Source organism: Rosa rugosa, chromosome 5 (genome assembly GCF_958449725.1).
Source record: "Rosa rugosa chromosome 5, drRosRugo1.1, whole genome shotgun sequence".
NCBI lineage: Eukaryota > Viridiplantae > Streptophyta > Magnoliopsida > Rosales > Rosaceae > Rosa > Rosa rugosa.
Genome location: NC_084824.1, coordinates 19,451,278 through 19,471,404, shown reverse-complemented (window position 1 = coordinate 19,471,404; position 20,127 = coordinate 19,451,278). Strand labels below are relative to the sequence as shown.

Below are 20,127 nucleotides of genomic sequence, written 5' to 3'. Positions count from 1 at the left end.
GGTTGACTAACTTTCAAAGCCTCTTTTGCTAATCGGTGAGCAACATTGTTGCCTTTCCGTTTTACAAAGTGGCCACTACAAACATGAAATAACTGAACTAAAGATTTAACTTCCTCAATAATATGGCCTTCAACACTCAAATCCTCAGAATTATTCTCCATCGCATTAACCACCGAAAGGGCATCACCTTCAACTTCTAGACTCATAAATCCCACATGCAAGGCAAAGCGTAAGCCATGTAAAAGAGCTAGAGCTTCCACCGATCTTGGGGGGAGGTTTCCAACCTGTGGCACTGCCATAGCCCCTTTTAGTGATCCCACATTATCTCTAAACACTACACCCAGGCCACAGACATTATTTTTAGCATCACAAGCCCCATCAAAATTCATTTTTAAACAACCCACAGAAGGAGGCCTCCAATTAACTTGCCTTTGTACCGAAGAAGTGCCATGAACCTGCCTTGCTCCCCCCTTCTTCTCCCATTCCACCTGCCATTCACTAGCCATTCGAATGACATCAGCTGGCTCTAAATTCTGTTCGCCATGTCTGTGCAAATTCCTATTACGCCACAGCCACCAAGATATAAAGCCAAAGGTCTCCAGTTCAGATCCAATGGAAGTAGTGCTGACATGATGCATCAAGTCCAAAAAAGAAGGCTCCTGCCAAGTTTTATAAACCCCATTTAAAAAAGATCTCTTCCACACACTTTTAGCCTTTGGACATTCCCAGAGAACATGCATAATTGACTCATCTAATGCTCCACATTGCCAACAACGTGAATCAGCCAAAATTCTTCTTTTCTTCAAATTTTTTGCACACGGGACAAAGTTTTGTACTGCTCTCCAAAGAAAGATTCTTATTTTGTGTGGAACATTAAGATTCCATAACATTCCCCAAAAGGCCTTGCTTGAATTATGACTACATGAAGCCTCAGAACTCAACTTTTTGGTCAGCAAGTCTCGAGCTACCCAATAGCCTGACTTTACCGTCACTACTAGAATTATGCTCATAGACATCACGTCATTTAAATCAGTTCAGATTTCACCTGATGTAAAAAAAAATTCTAACATCGGTTTCTAAAAATCCGATTTCTATTTATATGATTAACATCGTATGTTACTGTTGACCGATGTCTATATTTTGATTCCAAAATTTTCAAAAACGCGGAAAGACTAAGTTAAAAGTTTTCGTACACGCGGGGAACAAAATTTTCATTCCCCCCGCACTTAGTCAGTTCTTCCACTTTTACCTTCTCTCACTTTATCTTCCAATTTCACACTCTCCCTCTTCCGCGAAGCCCTAGCCCCATCCTCCTTCCTCTCCGCTATCTTTCCACGGCCACCACCGCCTCCCTGTACTGTCTCTCTCTCATTAACGACCTCCTCCCTCTCGCCGGCATCATCGCCTCGATCTGCCGGCAAGCTCTCTCTCTCTCTCTCTCTCACTTACTCTCTCTAAAACCCTCTGTCTCTCTCTGGAATTGACGAAGATGAAGTCCATGCAGCCGCGTCGCAATTTCTTACGGGAGACGATGAAGCCAAGCCTCCCCAGTCGCCAAACCCTAGCTCCGGCAAGCCTCCAAGGAGAATGCGCCTCCGCCTACAGATCTAACTCGTCATCCTTTTTGATTCTCACAGACAGAGATTCCCAAATCCTCCCTCTTTCTATCAAGAATCGATTCACGACGACCCCTTTTTATCCCGATTCAATTTCCCCAGGTAGTGTGTTTGATTTTTGGTATATGGAGATGAATTCTATTCCATTTTGTGTGGTTTCAGTTTTAGATTTTCAATTTTGAATCTTTTTTGTTTGGGGTTTCATTTCAGGGGGATGGCTGTGATGGTGCAGCAGATGGCTACGATAGTGGCCTTTTTTGGTGTATTGTCTTTCATCTTCGGAATTATTGCGGAAAACAAGAAGGTATTGTGTGTTATGGGTCAAATTGGTGATTGTTATATCGGAAAGACTGATACATTTGTGCATGTGTTCTATTTTTTCCTTGTGTTACTTTGTGCATCCTGAAATTTGATCCATGATATTCTTCGGTTGTTATTTGTGGATGGTGGTTTGTTCGTTTATTAGGGATTACTAATTAGTTATTTTGAGTGTGTTCTATCTCTGTGAGGTTGGATTTTGTGTAATTATACACCTTTGCCTGAAGCAGGGCTTGTTTCCCATGGCTTTATTACATCTGAGCAGTAATAATCTCAGAAAGGTAATCAATATGTTAGTCTTTGCCTTCTATTTCCTTGTAATTGAGTATTTACCTAAAAGCATAAGCATCCATGTTAGGTATTTTCTTACTGTTAAGTGTTGCACTCCATTTATAATTCCAGAATCCTGAGATTGATTTGCTGACTTTTTTTTTATGTCATATATTCTACAGACTTTACTGACTTCTTTTTATGTCATATATCAAACCATTTAGGGGTTCAAAAAGGTTTTGTGGGATGGTTCAAAGGATTTGTGGGCTGGAAACTTTTTGAAAATGGAATTGATCACCTCATGTCTCATTCTTTTTCTCCTAAAGATGGTATTGAGCATGCTGGAACCCAAACTGTTGGGAAGAGTAAGGTGTTGTTCATTGCTTAAATTCTTAAGTGGTTTTTTATTTTTCGTCCTAATCATAAGCTGCCATATTATGCTTGTTAATCAAGTTTAATTGTCCTTTTCATCTTTTATGGGAATGATATCCACGTGCACTTCTTTTCTTACCTTTGAGCTACATTTTGGCAGTCTTTGACTCATCTTTATTTAATAATTAGTTGATATTGTAAAAGGCTTGTTGCTTTCCAAGATCTTTCATTACAATCAGTTTGACTTTTACAATGAAAATGATCCCTTTTTATGTCTCATATCTTTTCCTCTATCTGTGAATCTTCAGGTAATAAAAGATGCTACTCAAGAGTGAACTTGGGAAGACGATGTCACTCTATGTTTTGGATGCAATCATCTGTGTAGATCATGAGAGATATTTCCTAGGCCAACTTCAAAGCAAGGGTTTCCTAAGTTCTTGTCTTATGAACATCAGCAGCTTATCTTATCAGGTGCTTCTTTAATCAACTAAGTGAATTTCTGATAATTTGTTGGCTAGACATCAATTAAAAATAAAATAAATAAATAGATAAGAGTTAAAGCAGACCATGCTTAGGGTTGGGAGCCTCTTGTGGTCAATTTCCTTTTCTATAAGTCAGCTTGAATAATCTGGCTCCCAAATTGGCTTTTTCAATCATAAAATGGTCAGAAAAGAGGTATAATATCCATTTTCTAAACATCAAATAACTATTATGTATACAATGCAGATTTGCGACATAAATGAAGTATCAAGAGAGGAGGTGGATGAACTTACATCCCGCCTATCAATATGTATGCTTAGCAAGTAGTGTTTCATCATCTGACAATATACAGAAAAGGTACTCCCTAAGTTTCTTGGGAAAAGTAGGCCAATTTAATGTGAAGGTTCTTCTAGATTCATTTCTCAGAGAATTTGGTTTAGCTGTGGTGCAGTTTACTTTCAATGTGAAATTATATATATGTGTAATGCAAGTTGGAGTGTTAAAGGTATTTTAAGCAATAGCGAACAGGAAATACAAGTAATAGTTGGTGAAAAAAAGAGAGAGAAAAAAGTGACAATTAAAGCCTAGTTTAGTGCTAAGTTTGTATTTCATTTTCCCTGGTAAAAGTAACAAGCTAATGTCAGTTAGATAGCCATATGTTTTGTCTATCACCATTTAAATCACTTACTCTCTGGAGTAGTTAAATTACATTTTTTTTTGTTTTTGATCATGAAGCATCTGTTTTCTAATTGATTCGTTGATTCTATAGGAGTTATAATGCGATGGTGGAAATATGCTACGTTGTCGGGAATTGATATCAGTTAATAACTATATTACTTCCACTAGTAAATATGGGCACCATTCACTAAATATTCTGTTTATCGGGACCATCTACTTATGTGAAATCCTCTCTGTTTTTTATATAACATGAAATTCTGGGTGTCTTTGTCTCATCATATGTACATTTTTTTTTGGTTCAGAAAACTTTGGTATAAATACTATTTTTAAGGAGAGAACTGGAGCTTCTGTAAAGGTTTACCCAGTCGGAGTTCTTCACGGTGAGGCAGTCCAGATTTTTCAGCACTGTTAATATGAAATTCCGGATTGAGAGTTTGAGACGAAAGACCCAGTTCAATTTACTTCAGAAACTGATACAGGGTAAGGGTTTAGCTGTTGATGCTTAAATTTATCAATTTTGTAATTTTCATTCTCTATATTAATTTAGCAATTCAAATTGGTCGGTGCTTTTATGCTTTATATGTTTCAATGTGTCCGGAATCCAGCATATTATACATAACCTATAGTTGCATTCTCCCTGTTTTGGAATTAATTGTCTGGAAAAGAAGATTCATTTTTGCTTTTCAGTTTTCCTCTTCAGAGTACAGTGGGACATGGAGAAGGGCAATTTTATACAAATGACCTCAGCTTTGTTTTCCACATGATTCGGTAATCTCTATCTCTTGTGTTAATATTTTGTACATTGATGAATTTGCTTCTTTGAAATTCGCAACATGCTTGAAATGGACAGTTCCCTAGACAGAAACCAACCTTTAACTATGTATGATATCTCTCAGCATAAGAAAGGGGCTGGTCTGATATATCTTGGTTTTACTTAATGGTAGGTTGAATTGTTTTTATCAGCTGGAGGAATTCAGTGCCTTGAACCATCCTGAATACTTTATGCTGAATATGAATGAAGTATGTAGGTAATGCATAGGGTGAAGAAGATGATTAATGATTCTGTAGCCTTCCTCTCTCTCTCTGTCTCACACACACACACACCATATTGTTTATAACTTGGGAAATACACACATGCACCAGCTTCTTACTGTGACTAGTATATATATATATGAACCATGCTTTTGTAACTTTGTTGTCATCCTACCCTTGACTGATGCCAAATTAATTTAAGGAACGTACCTTGAAGCTTTATTCATGTGCATTTAATATATTATACTTCTCTGACCCTAACCTAGCCTTCCACTCTTATCTTTGTGAAGACCAAACTAAAACCTTAATTTGTTTTGTACTATGCTGCCAGCCTAGAGACGATTGCTTGTCTATAATCACGAACCCTTTTACCTGATGATTATGACTTATGTTATTCTATATGTTTTTAGCGGGCAGCAAAGACTTGGAAAGGATACACCCAAGAACAACCTGACAATGTGCACATTGAAGTGGCTGACTATTTGTAGACTTTGCTATAGATGGAGACTAGCAAAGTGATTTTGAGTAAGGCTAGCTAGATTTTTTTGAACCATTTTGGAGTAGTTGTATTGTTGCAGCAGCTGCGAACAAATCAAATAAACTACATGTAGTTATTGCAATTGTATGTTGGATACAAATTAATGCAATGCCCCATATTGAAATTATTTGGGATTTCATGTTGTCAAATGTGGATTAGATAGATGCATTCTAGCAGCAATTACAAAGTTAGTGGACATCATGCTCATGTAAAGGACATGATGTATATACGTTTATTTCAAATCAGTATTAAACTACAAAAACGATGTCATTAAAGAGATGATACATTAGATTGGAAACAAAAATCGATGTCTCTTTATTCAATGCACATCTAGTTATTAAGTAAGAAACGATGTAAAACAACGCAATGGATATCGACTTATTCAGTAAGAAACGATGTAAAACAACGCAGTGGACATCGATTTATTAAATGAAAAACGATGTCTAGTATAAGTATGAACATCGGTGTCAACCTCAAAAACTGAAGTTTAATATAAGTTTGCACATCACTTCGTAAAAGAAAACGATGTTTAACATAATAATGAACATCGGTTGAGTAATACAAAAGAATGTAGATTCAATCTTAAATAGTTTGATATATGGCAAGTACCTGTAAAGCTTATAAACAGCAGGCAAATTTCAAAAATACCGATGTGTAAGAATATATTACACATCGTTTCTAGAATGAGTAACGATGTTAAAATGAATACTAGTGCTATTGGACCTATATTTCGTTAAGCATTAAATGCATAAATATGAAGGTTTAACAATATCTAAAAACACCAATTTGTGATCATAATAGCAGTTTAACATCTATTCTAGAATCTAATCCGATGTTTATCGTAGTATGGGACATCGGTTTTTAACCGATGTCTATTTTTTTCCGATCTTTTACATCACCCACTAACACATGTGTACAAAATTTTTTTTACATCGGTTTCTGGCCGATGTATATGAGAAAAATTCTAGTAGTGCGTATAAACTCCATTCTTTGTATAGTGCCACACCAACTTGTCTGGTACCGTTCTTAATCCCAAAGGCATGCTCAGTATCATATCAGTTTCATGAGGGAGAAACATAGCTCTTATCAATGGTACATTCCAAGCTCCGGATTCCGTAAATAAAGATTCAACCTTCATATTCCCCTGCATAGGTAAGTGACACTATGCCAAAAAATGAATCAGACGACACATTTCCAACAACAGCGAAATTTTTAACTGTCGTCTGATTATATCAGACGACAGCAAGAATTATTCTGTTGTCTAAATTTTTGATTCAGTCAACAGTTATTACATTGCTGTTGTTCAATTGTCATTCAGACAATGGTTATATTTTGATGTTGTCTGAGTGAGTTATTTCAGACAACAGTTATTACATTGACTGTTGTGCAATTATTATTCAGACAATTGTGGTATTTTGATGTTGTCTGTTCAATCTAATTTAGACAATAGTTGTTTTTTGCTGCTTTATTATGTTGTATAACTCTCTTTCAGACAATGGCTACAGACAACAATTATCTATTGATACTTTGCTATTGTGCAATTTGTATTTAGACAATGGTTGAGTTATGATGTTGGCTGACTGATTTTACTCAGACAACAGTTATTTAGTGCTACTTTATTCTGTTGTGCAAGTCTCCTTTAGACAATGACTTCAGACAACAGTTATTTTTTGTTGCTTTAATCTGTCGTGCAACTCTCCTTCAGACAATGGCTATTAATTTATGTTGTCTGAGTTTTCTCGGTTAAATTTATGCTGCCCTAGTTTTCTCACTTTGTACTTCCCGCCCCTTTTTTGGGCCAAAACTTGAACTTCCACTTCTTTCTTTTATCAAACAAAAAATTTCTTCATTCAATGTTCATTTCTCGGTTGATTAACTCATCTTTCTTTCTCTCTCAAACAGCTTCCTATTCCGACTGAGACTTAATCCAATCCTCTCCAATGGCCACCATCGATATCGCGAAACCCACCGGTGGCGCTCCATGTACTCCCTTTGCCACCACGGCTAAACCAGATCTACTGCTATTCAAAAGCAAGTGCTCGAATATGAAATTGGAGCAAAGCAAATTTGCTTTGCCTGAATTGATAATCTCTTTCCTTCTCAATTTGTATGGGTTTTCTAGGTAATGGGTCAAATCAAATTATGGTTTCTTTCTAATTTCGATTTTGGAGTGGTTTCTTTTGATTTTGGGGTTTCATCACTCCTTGTTGTAGATTTTGGGGTTTCTTTCGAATTTCATGTACTAGTTTGTAGTAGATTCAACTTCGATTTTTCTTTTTTTAACGAAAGGAATTCTATGAACTGCTTCCGAGTTTTACAGCTGCTGAGCATGAACGTCTTCACAGGCTCTTTACTTAGGTGGGTATATTTGATAAATAGCAACTGACAATAATTCAAGTCGTCCTCAGCCCCCAAGTCCATGAAGGTGAATGGCTCTCTCAATCTTTTGGCTCATACCCAGATCGTTTTCTTGGATTTAATTGTGTAAAGTTGAAGCCTTTGCCTTTTTTGGGCCAATTTGATGTTTTCAATTGGTGGTGTTAATTGGATTTTCTTTTTTGGTACTTATTGTATCTGCCTTGATGTGGGTTACTTTTATGGAACTGCCTCTGAGTGGCTGGTTAAAAAATTGTCACTGATGTTGCTTTTGTTCGTAATCTCTTCATCTAAAAATCATATTGAGCCCGTGCTGACTCTATTAAGCTACAATATTGTTGTGAGCTTCATCACTTCCAGCATGAAAAAAACAAATAACAAAAGAAGAAGAGGACAAAAGGCTTGAGCTCGTTATAATTTTACTTACCTTTGTTTGTACCGCAATAGTTAGTGCAGTTGACAAACTGCGTTCTAGAAATGTCTTTACTTCATATACTGTACTTTTTTTTTCTAACGAAAAGTAGTTCATTGTGTGAAGAATCTGAGCCCAGATTTGGAGTATGGGTTTGATTCTCTAAAAGTGATTGAAGGAAATAGAGATCCAAAAAATCATCAGGTATATATTAGATTTGCATTTTTAGTAATCAAATTTTAATTGGTAGCTATGTTGTTTGTGTGTTTGATATTCTGGGATTAAACTTGCTGGCCTCTATGTGGAACCGTGAATTTTCAATTGCCTTGCTTTTTTAAAGCAGGACTTGATGAATGTGTAACTATTTGGGGCGAAAAGTTTAAAGCTTTCTGTTTTGTTAGCTAAGAAATTGAGAGATAGTTTGAGGTTGAATGTTGAGCTTTTGAATTGGCAACAGAACTTTGTATGTATAGTAGTAAGAAGGTGGCTAATGAGTATAAAAAGTGATATTCTAATGAGTATAGATAATGAGGTGAAATGTTAAGACTTTGAATTAATAGTAGGACTCGATGAATGTTTAGTGCAGCAGGTATGTATATATTTGCAGCAAATAGTTTTATGCTTTCTGTGCATTCAATGACAAATTGGTTTACTTTGCTATGGTTCTGTGCGTTCATTTTGCTATGATTAGTGATTACAGGATTGCCTATATATAGGCCTTATGGCATATTGATTGGATAATAAAGATTTGAGCTTATCTTATAGTTCCTACTTGACTATTATTTCTGTCCTCTGTCTCTATTCTCCTATTCTTTCATTTTTTAAGCCTCTACGCTTATCTTCTTCTCTCTTTTCCATACCTTTTGCTCTCTCTCAGTTTCTCTCTATATCCTTAAAATTTGTTCTGGGAGCTATCTTGTCCTTACTTGGTTTCCAAATGGGGAATAGACAAAAGATTGTTGAGGTGTCTGATGTTGTAGCTTTACAATAGGTAAGGTTTAAGGTTAATTCATACCGCTGATTGATTACATCGTCCTCAATTATAGGTCCCTAAATTATTACTTATATATTGGATGCTATTTTATTTCAGGTTCATGGGCAGATTACAGATCTTTATGACTTTTAATCCAAAAGCTTTCACAGCTGATCAGTAGACTTGCTATTGCACCGCATGAGAGTTTGAAGCCAATACATGGCAAGTGGGAACTGAAGTATTGAGGAGATCATCTTTTCTTCATCTGTTTTGGTATCTTAGTATGTTTTTGGCCTTCTAGGTATAAATAGGGATGGCTAATGTGCATTGGACACATTTATGGACAAGTTTATGTTTTCGGCCTTTAGATATGTGAGCAGGGTTAGTATGTTAACATGTTGGAATTAACATACTACTGATGGAATGAATTTATTTTGGAATAAATGGATGTGTTTCTAGATGTGTTATGATTCTCTCTCAGACAATTCAATTCCAACTAAAAACTATTGTCTTACAATTGAACATAAAAAAAATGGAATGCAAAAACTGTTGTATGAACCACCTAACTAGAATACTTTTCAAAAATATTCAATTGCCCAATTAGAAAACACACAACAACAAAATAGCACATTCTGTTGTATGAAATATAAACAGACAATGATTTTCTTAATTTTCTGTTGTCTTGCTTAAATAAACTCAACATAATTAAGTTAAATTCTGACGTAGGAGATTGATAGAGACAACAGTTTCTGTAGAAGGCTTGTTGTCTGACTTCTCTTTACAAGTTGCTTTTCTTTAGGCTGCTGTTGACATACTTTGCTTTGGACAACAGATTTGGCATCTCCTTATGTTGTTCTTTCTGGTGTTCAGACAACATACTAATACATGTCTGCTCTTGTACAAAAGCAAATCAGACGACAGTTTCGCGATGTCGTCTGATACCTGCATCAGACGGCAGGAGTATTAACAACAGCAATTTTCACTTTCAGACGACAGTGAAAAACTGTCGTCTGATTCGTTTTTTGGCATAGTGTGACTCGATACCTTGAAAGTAACCGGGGAAGGCAGCCATCTGTCCTCTTTGATTCTCACTCTCTTTCCATTACCAATCCGCCATCTGGAACCACCATCAAGAACTTGTTTCCCCCATCAAGAAAATCTTTGAGAATTAAATTTGTGAAATTGCCAACCAAATTTCCAAGTGTTTTGTTTTTTTTTTTTTTTGAGGGGAATAAAATAGTTTTGTTGCTGTTTTATTTCACCATAAAAAAAAAATTAAAAAAAACCCAGATTTCAAGTGCTTGATGTACCTTTTAAATATTTGATTAAGGATTGCCACTCCAACTTTAGACCAACCAACAGATTTGGTTGACTAGTAGCATATTTTATCATTCAAATATCAATAAGTGAATTGTATGAGATTAGATTTGGCTCTCTCACAATGATGTGGGTCACACATCCTTATTTGGGACAATGAGAGATAACGACACTACGTATAATTTCTCTTCTAAATCAGTGAGATAGAGACTCTGATTTGTTTGATATGTTTTGTTGGTTTGAGTAGGGTGCAAGTTAGCTTTTGGTGTTCTATGTTTGAATTGTTTAGGTTAAACTTCACTTGGCCAGCATTTGCAATTGAAGCTTACATTGCGTGATATCTTTGTCTCCTTTTTGTTTGTAGGGAACAGGCCTTTTTGCTAAGGAGTGTGAGATATGTGATTTTTTTGTGTATATCCCACAGTATGGGGACGGTACTGCTTCCTTGAATGTTACTGTCGCAGCTTCTATTGTCCTGCATCAGTTTGGAGGTAACCTATCAATAATGATATGAACTTGTGCTGTTTATGTCATTTGGTGTGAATATTATGATCGAAAATGTTTATAACACCGTACTTAATTATTCTTCTTTACTCTTGGTCTTCAATACTAATGTAAATACTAATGATCTGGTTCTTTGTGTGCTTTTCCTTATTGAGATCCTAATTCCTACTTCCTACGTACTACCATTACCGTATGATCTGAACTTCGTATGCACCTCTGACTTAGCTCTCACTGCCCCTTTAAGGGAGAGGTGACGTTAGGAGTTAGGTTCCTCCTTTAGTTGTAACTTCTAAGTCTTAACTAAAGCAATTGGAACAAGCTTCTCTCAATATGATTACTCAAATTCTTTAATTACCAAAATTGATCTATAGCATGCCAGTCTATGAATGCCAGCATATTCCTTTCCTTTTAAATTTGATTATTGCACTCTGAGTTTAAGTTCCTAGCGGACACACAAACAATATTGGGCAGTTTCTTTTGGACTATGCCCACTGCATGTAATTTTTCAAACAATTAAGTGTTTAAGTAAAATAGATTCGAGAGAGAATTGTAGAGAGAGATGTAAGGAGAATGTAATCATATTATTGAGAATAGGAGCCCTTTATATAGGGATTACAAAGTACTAGTTCTAATGTTACATGGAATACTAATCCGTGTAGGATTGGGAAATCTAGAACCTTCTCTCCTATTGCTACTCCTAGTTTGATAAGGCACACATAAAACTGATTTTCCTTCAACACTCCCCCTTGTGCCGCTCAAACTTGGTGGTGACGCTTCATCCGTTGCCTCGTTAAAAACCTTGCTCGAGTGAAAAAACCCTGTGGGAAAAAATACGCTCGAGGAGGAGAAAAAGAGTACAACACGTCCTCAACTCTTCGAGATCGAACATGTAGACATCATAACTCCCCCTGATTGCTACAATCATGGAATTCGGATAACTTTCTCAATCCGATGCTTTTCACATGTTTCTCGACGGTGGATTTAGGTAACGACTTAGTGAATAAGTCCGCTACATTATCCTCTGATCGGATTTGATTCACTTCAATCTTTAGAAGTGATTGTTGTTGCTGATTATAAAAGAACTTAGGCGATATATGCTTGGTGTTGTCGCTCTTGATGAAACCTAACTTCATTTGCTCAATACAAGCTGCATTATCCTCATAAATGCATGTAGGTTCATCTGTGGTAGACTTCAAACCACAACTTCCTTGAATATGTCTAATTACAGACCTTAGCCATATGCATTCACGCACGGCTTCATGTAGAGCAATAATCTCTGCATGATTTGAGGAAGTAGCAACAATGGTCTGTTTTGTAGACCTCCAAGATATCGCAGTGCTTCCCATGGTAAAGACATAACCAGTTTGGGAGCGACCTTTGTGAGGGTCAGAGAGGTACCCTGCATCAGCAAATCCCATCAAAACATCATTGTTGTTTTGATGGAGGGAAATAGGGTGAGGCCGGCCACCATGGGCGGCGGCGGCGCTGGAGGTGACAACATGGCCGACGGTCATGTTATGGACGGCGGCTCCATGCCTAATGGGGTCCGATCCCATTCTTCCGTCGTTCCTCGTCTCTCTGTAGGGATAAAATAGGTCCATATCAATCGTACCTCTTAGGTATCGAAAGATTGTCTTTACACCAATCCAATGGCGGCGTGTTGGCGCAGAGCTATGTCGAGCTAACAAGTTCACTGCGAATGAGATATCCGGTCTTGTGCATTGAGCTAAGTACAATAATGCGCCTATTGCACTCAAATAGGGCACTTCGGCCTCTAATGGTTCTTCGTCCTCATCCCTTGGACGAAACGGATTTTTCCGGGCTCAAGACTACGGCCGATCATGGGAGTACTCACAGGCTTTGCTTTATCTTCATTAAAGCGCCTTAGGATTTTCTGAGTATATGCAGACTGATGGATCAAAATTCCATCACTTCGGTGCTCGAGTTCTAAACCGAGACAAAACCGTGTTTTCCCAAGATCTTTCATCTCAAATTCGGATTTCAAGTATTTAGCAGTTTCCTTCAACTCATCTAGAGTTCCAATTAGGTTCATGTCATCGACATAAATTGCTACGATTGCAAATCCGGAACTTGTTCTCTTAATGAACACGCATGGGCATATTTCGTTGTTAATATATCCCTTCCCAATCAAGTAGTCACTTAGACGGTTATACCACATCCGTCCGGATTGTTTTAATCCATATAGTGAGCGTTTTAATCTTATTGAAAACGCGCTCCGTGGTTTAGAGCCACTTGATTTGGGTAATTGAAGTCCATCTGGAACCTTCATATATATCTCTAAATCTAGATCCCCATAGAGATATGCTGTAACCACATCCATAAGCTACATGTCAAGTTTTTCAGAAACTACCAAACTGACAAGGTAGCGGAATGTTAGAACGTCCATTATGGGAGAATATGTCTCCTCGTAGTCGATTCCAGGGCGTTGTGAGAAACCTTGCGCCACAAGGCGGGCTTTATATCTTATCACCTCATTTTTCTCATTACGCTTTCTAACAAAGACCCATTTATGGCCAACAGGCTTTACACTTGGGGGTGTCTGCGTTACAGGCCCAAATACCTGTCTCTTTGTTAGTGAATCCAATTCAACCTGGATCGCATCTTTCCATTTAGGCCAATCTGCTCTTCGTTGACATTCTTCAACAGAGCGAGGTTCGATATCATCATATTCTATAATTCCTTTTGCAATATGATATGCAAATGCATCATCAATAGCCATAGAATTTCTATCCATCATCTCATGTACACTAGTGTAATTTATGGAGATCTCTCTATTCTCTAGAGTTGGTTTTGACATTGGAGCGTCCCCCAATGATGTCTCTTGGACATAACCATAATCCGGAATATTCTCATGAGATGGATTATTCACATCGATGATTAATGGATTATTGTGTGCCAAACTCGCTTTCTTTCTTGAGCGAGAATCCATCGAACCTATGGGCCTCCCGCGCTTCCTGGCAAGAGCCATGGGCCTAGCCAAAACGTCACCATCACTGTGAGAGGGGACGTTGGCGCCATGCTCATATCCTCTTGAGTTGGCGTCATGTCCTCTAGTTTTAGGGACATCAATCCTTGCAGGCACGTTTGCAGCAGGTATGTGTGATCTCGTCACTTTAGCGATATCAGAAAACGCATTAGGCATCGATTCTGCTACGTTCTGAAGATCGAGAATTCTCCGCACTTCAATTTCGGACTGTGCGGTTCGGGGATCAAGATGAGACAGAGTGGGGATAGACCACGACAATTCCTGTCGTTCCTGTTGAACATTGATGTTCTTATCTCCCCCTAACGACGGGAAGACTGTCTCATCGAAGTGACAATCCGCAAATCTAGCGGTAAAGAGATCGCCTGTCAAGGGTTCTATGTAGCGGATAATCGTTGGAGAATCATATCCAACATAAATATCTAATCGTCTTTGAGGACCCATTTTGGTGCGCTGTGGTGGCGCAATTGGCACATAAACTGCACACCCAAATATGCGTAAGTGTGAGACATTAGGCTCATACCCAGTCACCATCTGGGACGCAGAAAAGGGTTGAGTGGCAGTGGGCCTCAGACGAATAAGCACAGCTGCATGCAATATTGCATAGCCCCAAGCAGAAATAGGGAGATTGGTGCGCATTACCAATGCCCTAGCGACCATTTGTAGTCGTTTAATGGCGGCTTCTGCGAGACCATTTTGGGTGTGAACATGAGGAACAGGATGTTCAACATCAATCCCAATGGACATGCAATAATCATCAAAAGTCTTTGATGTAAACTCTCCAGCATTGTCTAATCTTATAGACTTAATGGGATGATCAGGGTGGTGAGCCCTTAACTTAATTATTTGTGCTAGGAGTTTAGCAAATGCAGCGTTCCTTGTGGACAATAGCATGACATGTGACCAGCGTGTCGATGTATCAACCAATACCATAAAATATAGAAATGGTCCGCATGATGGTTGAATAGATCCACAAATATCACCTTGGATTCTTTGCAAGAATGATATATTTTCTTTGGTGTCCTTTGCATAGGATGGTCTCGATCCTAACTTTGCTAAAGAGCAGGCTTTGCAGAACGAATGATGGGATGTAGAAACAACCAATGATGATTTTGGTTGAGCCACAAAATCACAAGTGACTTTAGAAGTAAAAGTTGGAGACAAAGGAGCCTTGGTGGCGTCAATGCCACCCTCAGCCCGCAGGGGGAAGGCGGCGCCGGCCAAGGATGGCCGGATTTGGGGGGGGAACGGCGCCGTGAGGCGCAGGGGCTCCTTCGGCGTCCAAAAACCGAGTTTTACTTCTTTTCGTTCTGAAAAATGGATGTCCGTGTGAAGTCTTTAATATACGGATCATCATGTCACGACCTGGGTGTCCCAAACGGTCATGCCAAAGCCTATATGTGTCAGAATCCCATAAATCATCTCTCATGACATGGTTGGATTCAATTATTCGAATAGTGGTTGCATACAACTCACTAGATCGACACATAAGTTTCTCTAATACGCGGTTATTTCCGTAGTCATTAGAGGTGATGCAAAGGAACTCTTGTCCATTCTCACAATGTGTGTCCACATGAAAACCATTGGCTCTTATATCTTTTAAGTAATAAAGTTCGAAAAATATGTCCATGACATGAAAAATAAATCGATACTTTATTAATAATAGCCAATGATTACATCAAAGTTTCTTGACCAAAATCTAATCCATCATAAAAATCAAATCGTAGTCACTCAATCCGTTCGGTAATTTCAATTTGGTTGTGACCAGGTAAGGTAAGGCGAGATTTTGGTGGAGCGTTGCTCACTTTTAAAACCGTTCTCTCAGATCAAACCTTGCCTAGACATCACAATTACTCTTGAGTACGCCTAGAGGGAAAGAGTTAATACAATAAGTCATTTTATTGATTTAAGGCATAATTGCCATTACATGATTCTTGGAAATAATAAATACTATAAAAATCTGCGGCATTTTGTCTTCATCGCCAGATTTAAAATCTTTGTGAACTCGATGTCTTGATCACCCTGATGCGACTACCTTCGTAGGTACATTGCAAATTCAGGTCCATTGATCAGACGTTCCATATCAGAAATAGACACCATAAAGAGGATTCTCCCTTGATTGAGGCGCATTGGCGCAATATGCATAGTCCCTAGGACTGGTGGCGTTGGAAAGTGGTGCCCATGGCCAACGTTGGCTCCATGGTTTCCAACCCTATGTCCCTCAAAATCACGCCTCCTACGGTCGTGGGATTGTCGCCTTGAGCGATTACCTTCTTGAGCATTTCGATCGTATGGATCATGACGTCGATGGCGACTTTCTCTAGCCATAGGACGATGCTCTTGATAGCTATCTTGAAGCCTATCAAATCTTCTTTTCACAAGTTCATTGCCATGTCTTTCAGTAGTGGCCATAGCTTCAATAAGCTGTCGAAAACTTGTGATCCGTCTTGCATTTACATGAGTCCGGAATAAGTCAGAGGACCTCATAGCACAGACGGGGAAGGTATTGAGGGTTTTCTCAATCAACTGGTCTTCTGTGATTGTTTTTCCACAAAGACGCATCATTGCTCTGATGCTGAGAGCTTCCGAATAAAATTGCATGCCAGTGTCAAATCCAGAGAAGCGAAGATCTTTCCATTCTGCTTCTGTATTCGGAAGTATGGAGTCACGAACATTGCCATATCGTTCGCGAAGCGCATGCCAAAGCTTTATGGCGCTATCCTCATTTATGAACTCAAACTGTAGGTCACTATCCATGTGACGTTTCATGAAGGCAAGTGCCTTGGAATTATCTTTCTCAGTTTGAGGGTCTGGAGCTGTTTCTATAGGACAAAGCTCTTGGATTGTATGCAATAAATCACGGGCAATAAGGTGGATCTCGACATCAGTGACCCAAATTAAGTACCTTTTGCCTGCATAATCCAATGGAACAAAATCGAGTTTGTTCATGTTTGACATCCTGAAAGATGAAACAGGGACAAGTTAGTTTCGGAGTCAATGCTTCCACGAAAACTAATAAGATTTCCGAGCTATGCTACCAAGAAATCGATTTCCAAGAATGATTGGATTAGACCGAAACAATGATGTTTGTATGGTCGTTAATCGATGCTTACGGACGCTCTTAGTCCGAAGTCTTACGAACGCTCTTAATTCGTTAATTGCGTGAATCCCCACGATTCCTCTTTTCAATGATCGAACCCACGTTATAAGAAAGGTGGGATGAAGAAGAAGGGAGGTTTTCAAGTCCCCGAGAAAAGAAGAAATATTTAAATTTCGAATTATAGGAACTTCAAAACTTACTCTCTTGAATACTTACTTGTATTTGGATCACGCGCGTGTCGATGCAGGCGTGATGGAGCGAAGGTTTGCAGCGGTGTCGGATAGGGGCTGCAAAGATGTTGCAGCGGCAGCGAGTTGCAGCAGGTGAGAAAAGGAGCTGCTGAGGTAGGTGCGCTGTAGGGGCAGCAGGGGCACGGCAGCGATGCAGGGCTGCAGGCGAGCGGGCGTGTGGGCAAGCAGCAGCGTGCGCAGGGGCGTGGGGCTGCAGGGTAGCGACGCAGGGGCGTGTGGCTGCAGGTGCAGCGCGCAGGGCAGCAGGGGCTGCTGCGATGTGGTAGGGCTAGCTCGGGCTAGGTGGCTTCGGCAGATTTTGGTGAAGAGGATTGATTGGGTTTTTTGTTTTTGGTTTTTGCTTTGTGGCTAGAGTCGTGCTGATAACGTGTTTAAGTAAAATAGATTCGAGAGAGAATTGTAGAGAGAGATGTAGGGAGAATGTAATCATATTATTGAGAATAGGAGCCCTTTATATAGGGATTACAAAGTACTAGTTCTAATGTTACATGGAATACTAATCCGTGTAGGATTGGAAAATCTAGAACCTTCTCTCCTATTGCTACTCCTAGTTTGATAAGGCACACATAAAACTGATTTTCCTTCAACATTAAGGTCTTTTAGTACCTTTAATGATGGACTAGATTCTCTGTTTTCAAGTTCCTCATTGTGCACGACTTCTGAAACTTCTAACCCATGTCTATCTTTCAGTCTGGGCTGGCTTCCCTGAGAGAACCCGTGATGGGAACAAGTTCATATATTGTGGCAGAGAAGCCTGCAAAGCAGACAAGAAGAAGTTTCTTTGCAGAAACAGCAGATTCTGTAATTGATTGAAGAGCGAAAATCTAGGAAAGAGCAGAATTCTAATAGTTTCTTTGACAAGAGTGCAAATGACAATCCATCTTCTAACCTTCTGGATGGATTGTTTAGTGGTGTAAGATAACTTCAAGCGTCTTAAGTAGTGGAAATGGTTTGGATTGTCAACATAAGCTTGTGACCTTATGCATGACGGGTAACAGAAGAATCTCTAGTAAAACGTACCCTTAGTGCCAAGGGTTTTGTTGCAATTTACTGTTGGAATTTGGAGTTGGCTTCGTGGAGAATTAGAATTAGGAGTTTTTGCATTGGCATAACTGCATATGTAAAACTATCTCAACTTTGCTTTGGTTTGTACTTACATGCAAGATGCAAGGGCAGTTGCAAGGATTATAGTATTGTTCTTGTTGTCCCCTATAATCAATGAAATTATTGATCAGAATTACACTTCATGCCCATGTCGCTTCTGTGTTTTTTAATTTATCTATTTATTTGTGGAATTATGCTTGTGTTCTTTAACATGTAGATCTTGTTAAATTCCATATAGTAGACAGTAGATTTTGATTGGGGCAAATAAGGAAATCTATAGGCCTCTGCAACATAAGCACAACTTGGCTTCAATGGTCCACCATATATGGAGACACCATACAATTCATAAAAATTCAGTGCATAGGACTTATAAACTTGTTACACACTCTCAAATGGATGAAAATGAATAATCAATGAAACTTCGGCAAACTACTAAACACACAAGGAAAGTATAAATGGAAAACCAAACCGATCAAAGCATGCATTCATTCTTAGCAATTGTCAAACTAGGAGTATCTTGTAAGTGAATCAACTTGGGATGCAACAGGTTGTATGTAGTATGTGGAAGACTAGGAGTCCTCAGAGTCTTTTGAAGAATCTGAACTTGAAGAAGGGTACCCAATTCCGTGGCGTGTATTAGGGAACAGAACAAAGACAGCACCAGCAATAGTGCCAATTACAGGAGGCAACGCCTGGAGCAGAACCTTCTCAGTGGACTCAAATGCAGGATAGAAGCACCTCACAGTGTTGGAATCCAAAAGTGATAGCCCTGCAAACACGATCAAGGAAAAGAAGGCATGCACAAAGTCCCCAACCCGAAGCTTGTAAGCAGACAAGTCCACAGAGCCAGAACTGGTTGAGGGCCAAAGACCCTTTGTTGTTGCAATTCCATAGTGAATTTGTCCATCACTGCCGGTGTAACTGTCGGTGAAGGAAGCAAAGCAGCAAGAGAAGGCGGAAACGACAATGAGAATGGCGCTTAGAATCTTGTTGACGGGGAGGTTGCATTGGCCATTGTTGGTTAAAACGGGGTTGAGGAACTGGAACAAGAATACCGTGCCGGTAGGGAGGAGCTTGATGAGGTTGCCTACACCTGTTAATGCAATGTCTTTGACACCCTTGCTTTTGGTGGATTTCTTGGATTTGGATGAAGCGCTGGATGAAGCCCCCATTTGGGAAAGGAATGGATGCTACTTGTGAATGCTAGAGACTTAAGAGGGAGTTGCAGGGTTGTTTGATAACGCTGTGTTGTATTATGGTTCTCGCAACAAAATTTGTTCTGATTTATAGAGAAAGAGCGAGGGAGTTGGTTTCTGTTTTAGGATAGAAGATTGCTTTCACGTTAAATGATAAATGGTGTGTTTGTCGTGTTGGGTTGGAAAGCTTGCTTTTACTTTTAGAAAGGGAGGGCTTCCTTTCTAATCCAAGCTTAAAGAGGAATGAGGATTGAGATTTCTAAAAGACCAAGATATGATTTTACCTAGCTTGTAGCAAATATTTGTAACTAATCGACTCAAAATAGTATATGTGCCTAATTAAATTCATCCACCTCGATCATTGCTGCACAACACAAGTTACTTGAACATCGAACTTGATTTGAAGATATTAGTGGACTTAGGAGCTTAAGACTGCTTAGGTAATTAATTGAACCAAATGTATTGTCAACCTTTTAGACTTCAATTTTCTCAGACTTTGATCTTAGCATGTATTATATTTAGGGTAAACGACTGAAGCGTGTGGGAGACTTTTTTTTTTTTTTTTTTTTTTTGAGAAGAAGCGTGT

General features: G+C 38.9%; 1 protein-coding gene, 1 long non-coding RNA gene and 1 pseudogene across 2 annotated transcripts; 2 read left to right on the top strand and 1 right to left on the bottom strand.

Moving 5' to 3' along the window:
• Positions 1 to 1,428: 1,428 nt before the first annotated feature.
• LOC133712889 (uncharacterized) lies at positions 1,429 to 3,327 on the top strand. The gene is made up of 3 exons (XR_009847653.1): positions 1,429 to 1,718; positions 1,827 to 2,574; positions 2,885 to 3,327. It is a non-coding gene; the product is annotated as an uncharacterized LOC133712889 (long non-coding RNA).
• Positions 3,328 to 10,538: 7,211 nt separating this feature from the next.
• LOC133711308 (uncharacterized) lies at positions 10,539 to 18,316 on the top strand (annotated as a pseudogene).
• A 321-nt stretch (positions 18,317 to 18,637) lies between these two features.
• On the bottom strand, positions 18,638 to 19,614 carry LOC133710776 (protein DMP2-like). The gene has a single exon (XM_062136912.1). It carries the CDS (start codon positions 19,515 to 19,517, stop codon positions 18,915 to 18,917), a length of 603 nt encoding a protein of 200 aa, XP_061992896.1. The 5' UTR covers positions 19,518 to 19,614; the 3' UTR covers positions 18,638 to 18,914.
• Between the last annotated feature and the right edge of the window lie 513 nt (positions 19,615 to 20,127).

What these genes read in the sequence shown, in the direction of transcription:
- LOC133710776 (XM_062136912.1), bottom strand. Translation starts at nt 19,517, where the DNA reads ATGGGGGCTTCATCCAGCGCTTCATCCAAATCCAAGAAATCCACCAAA.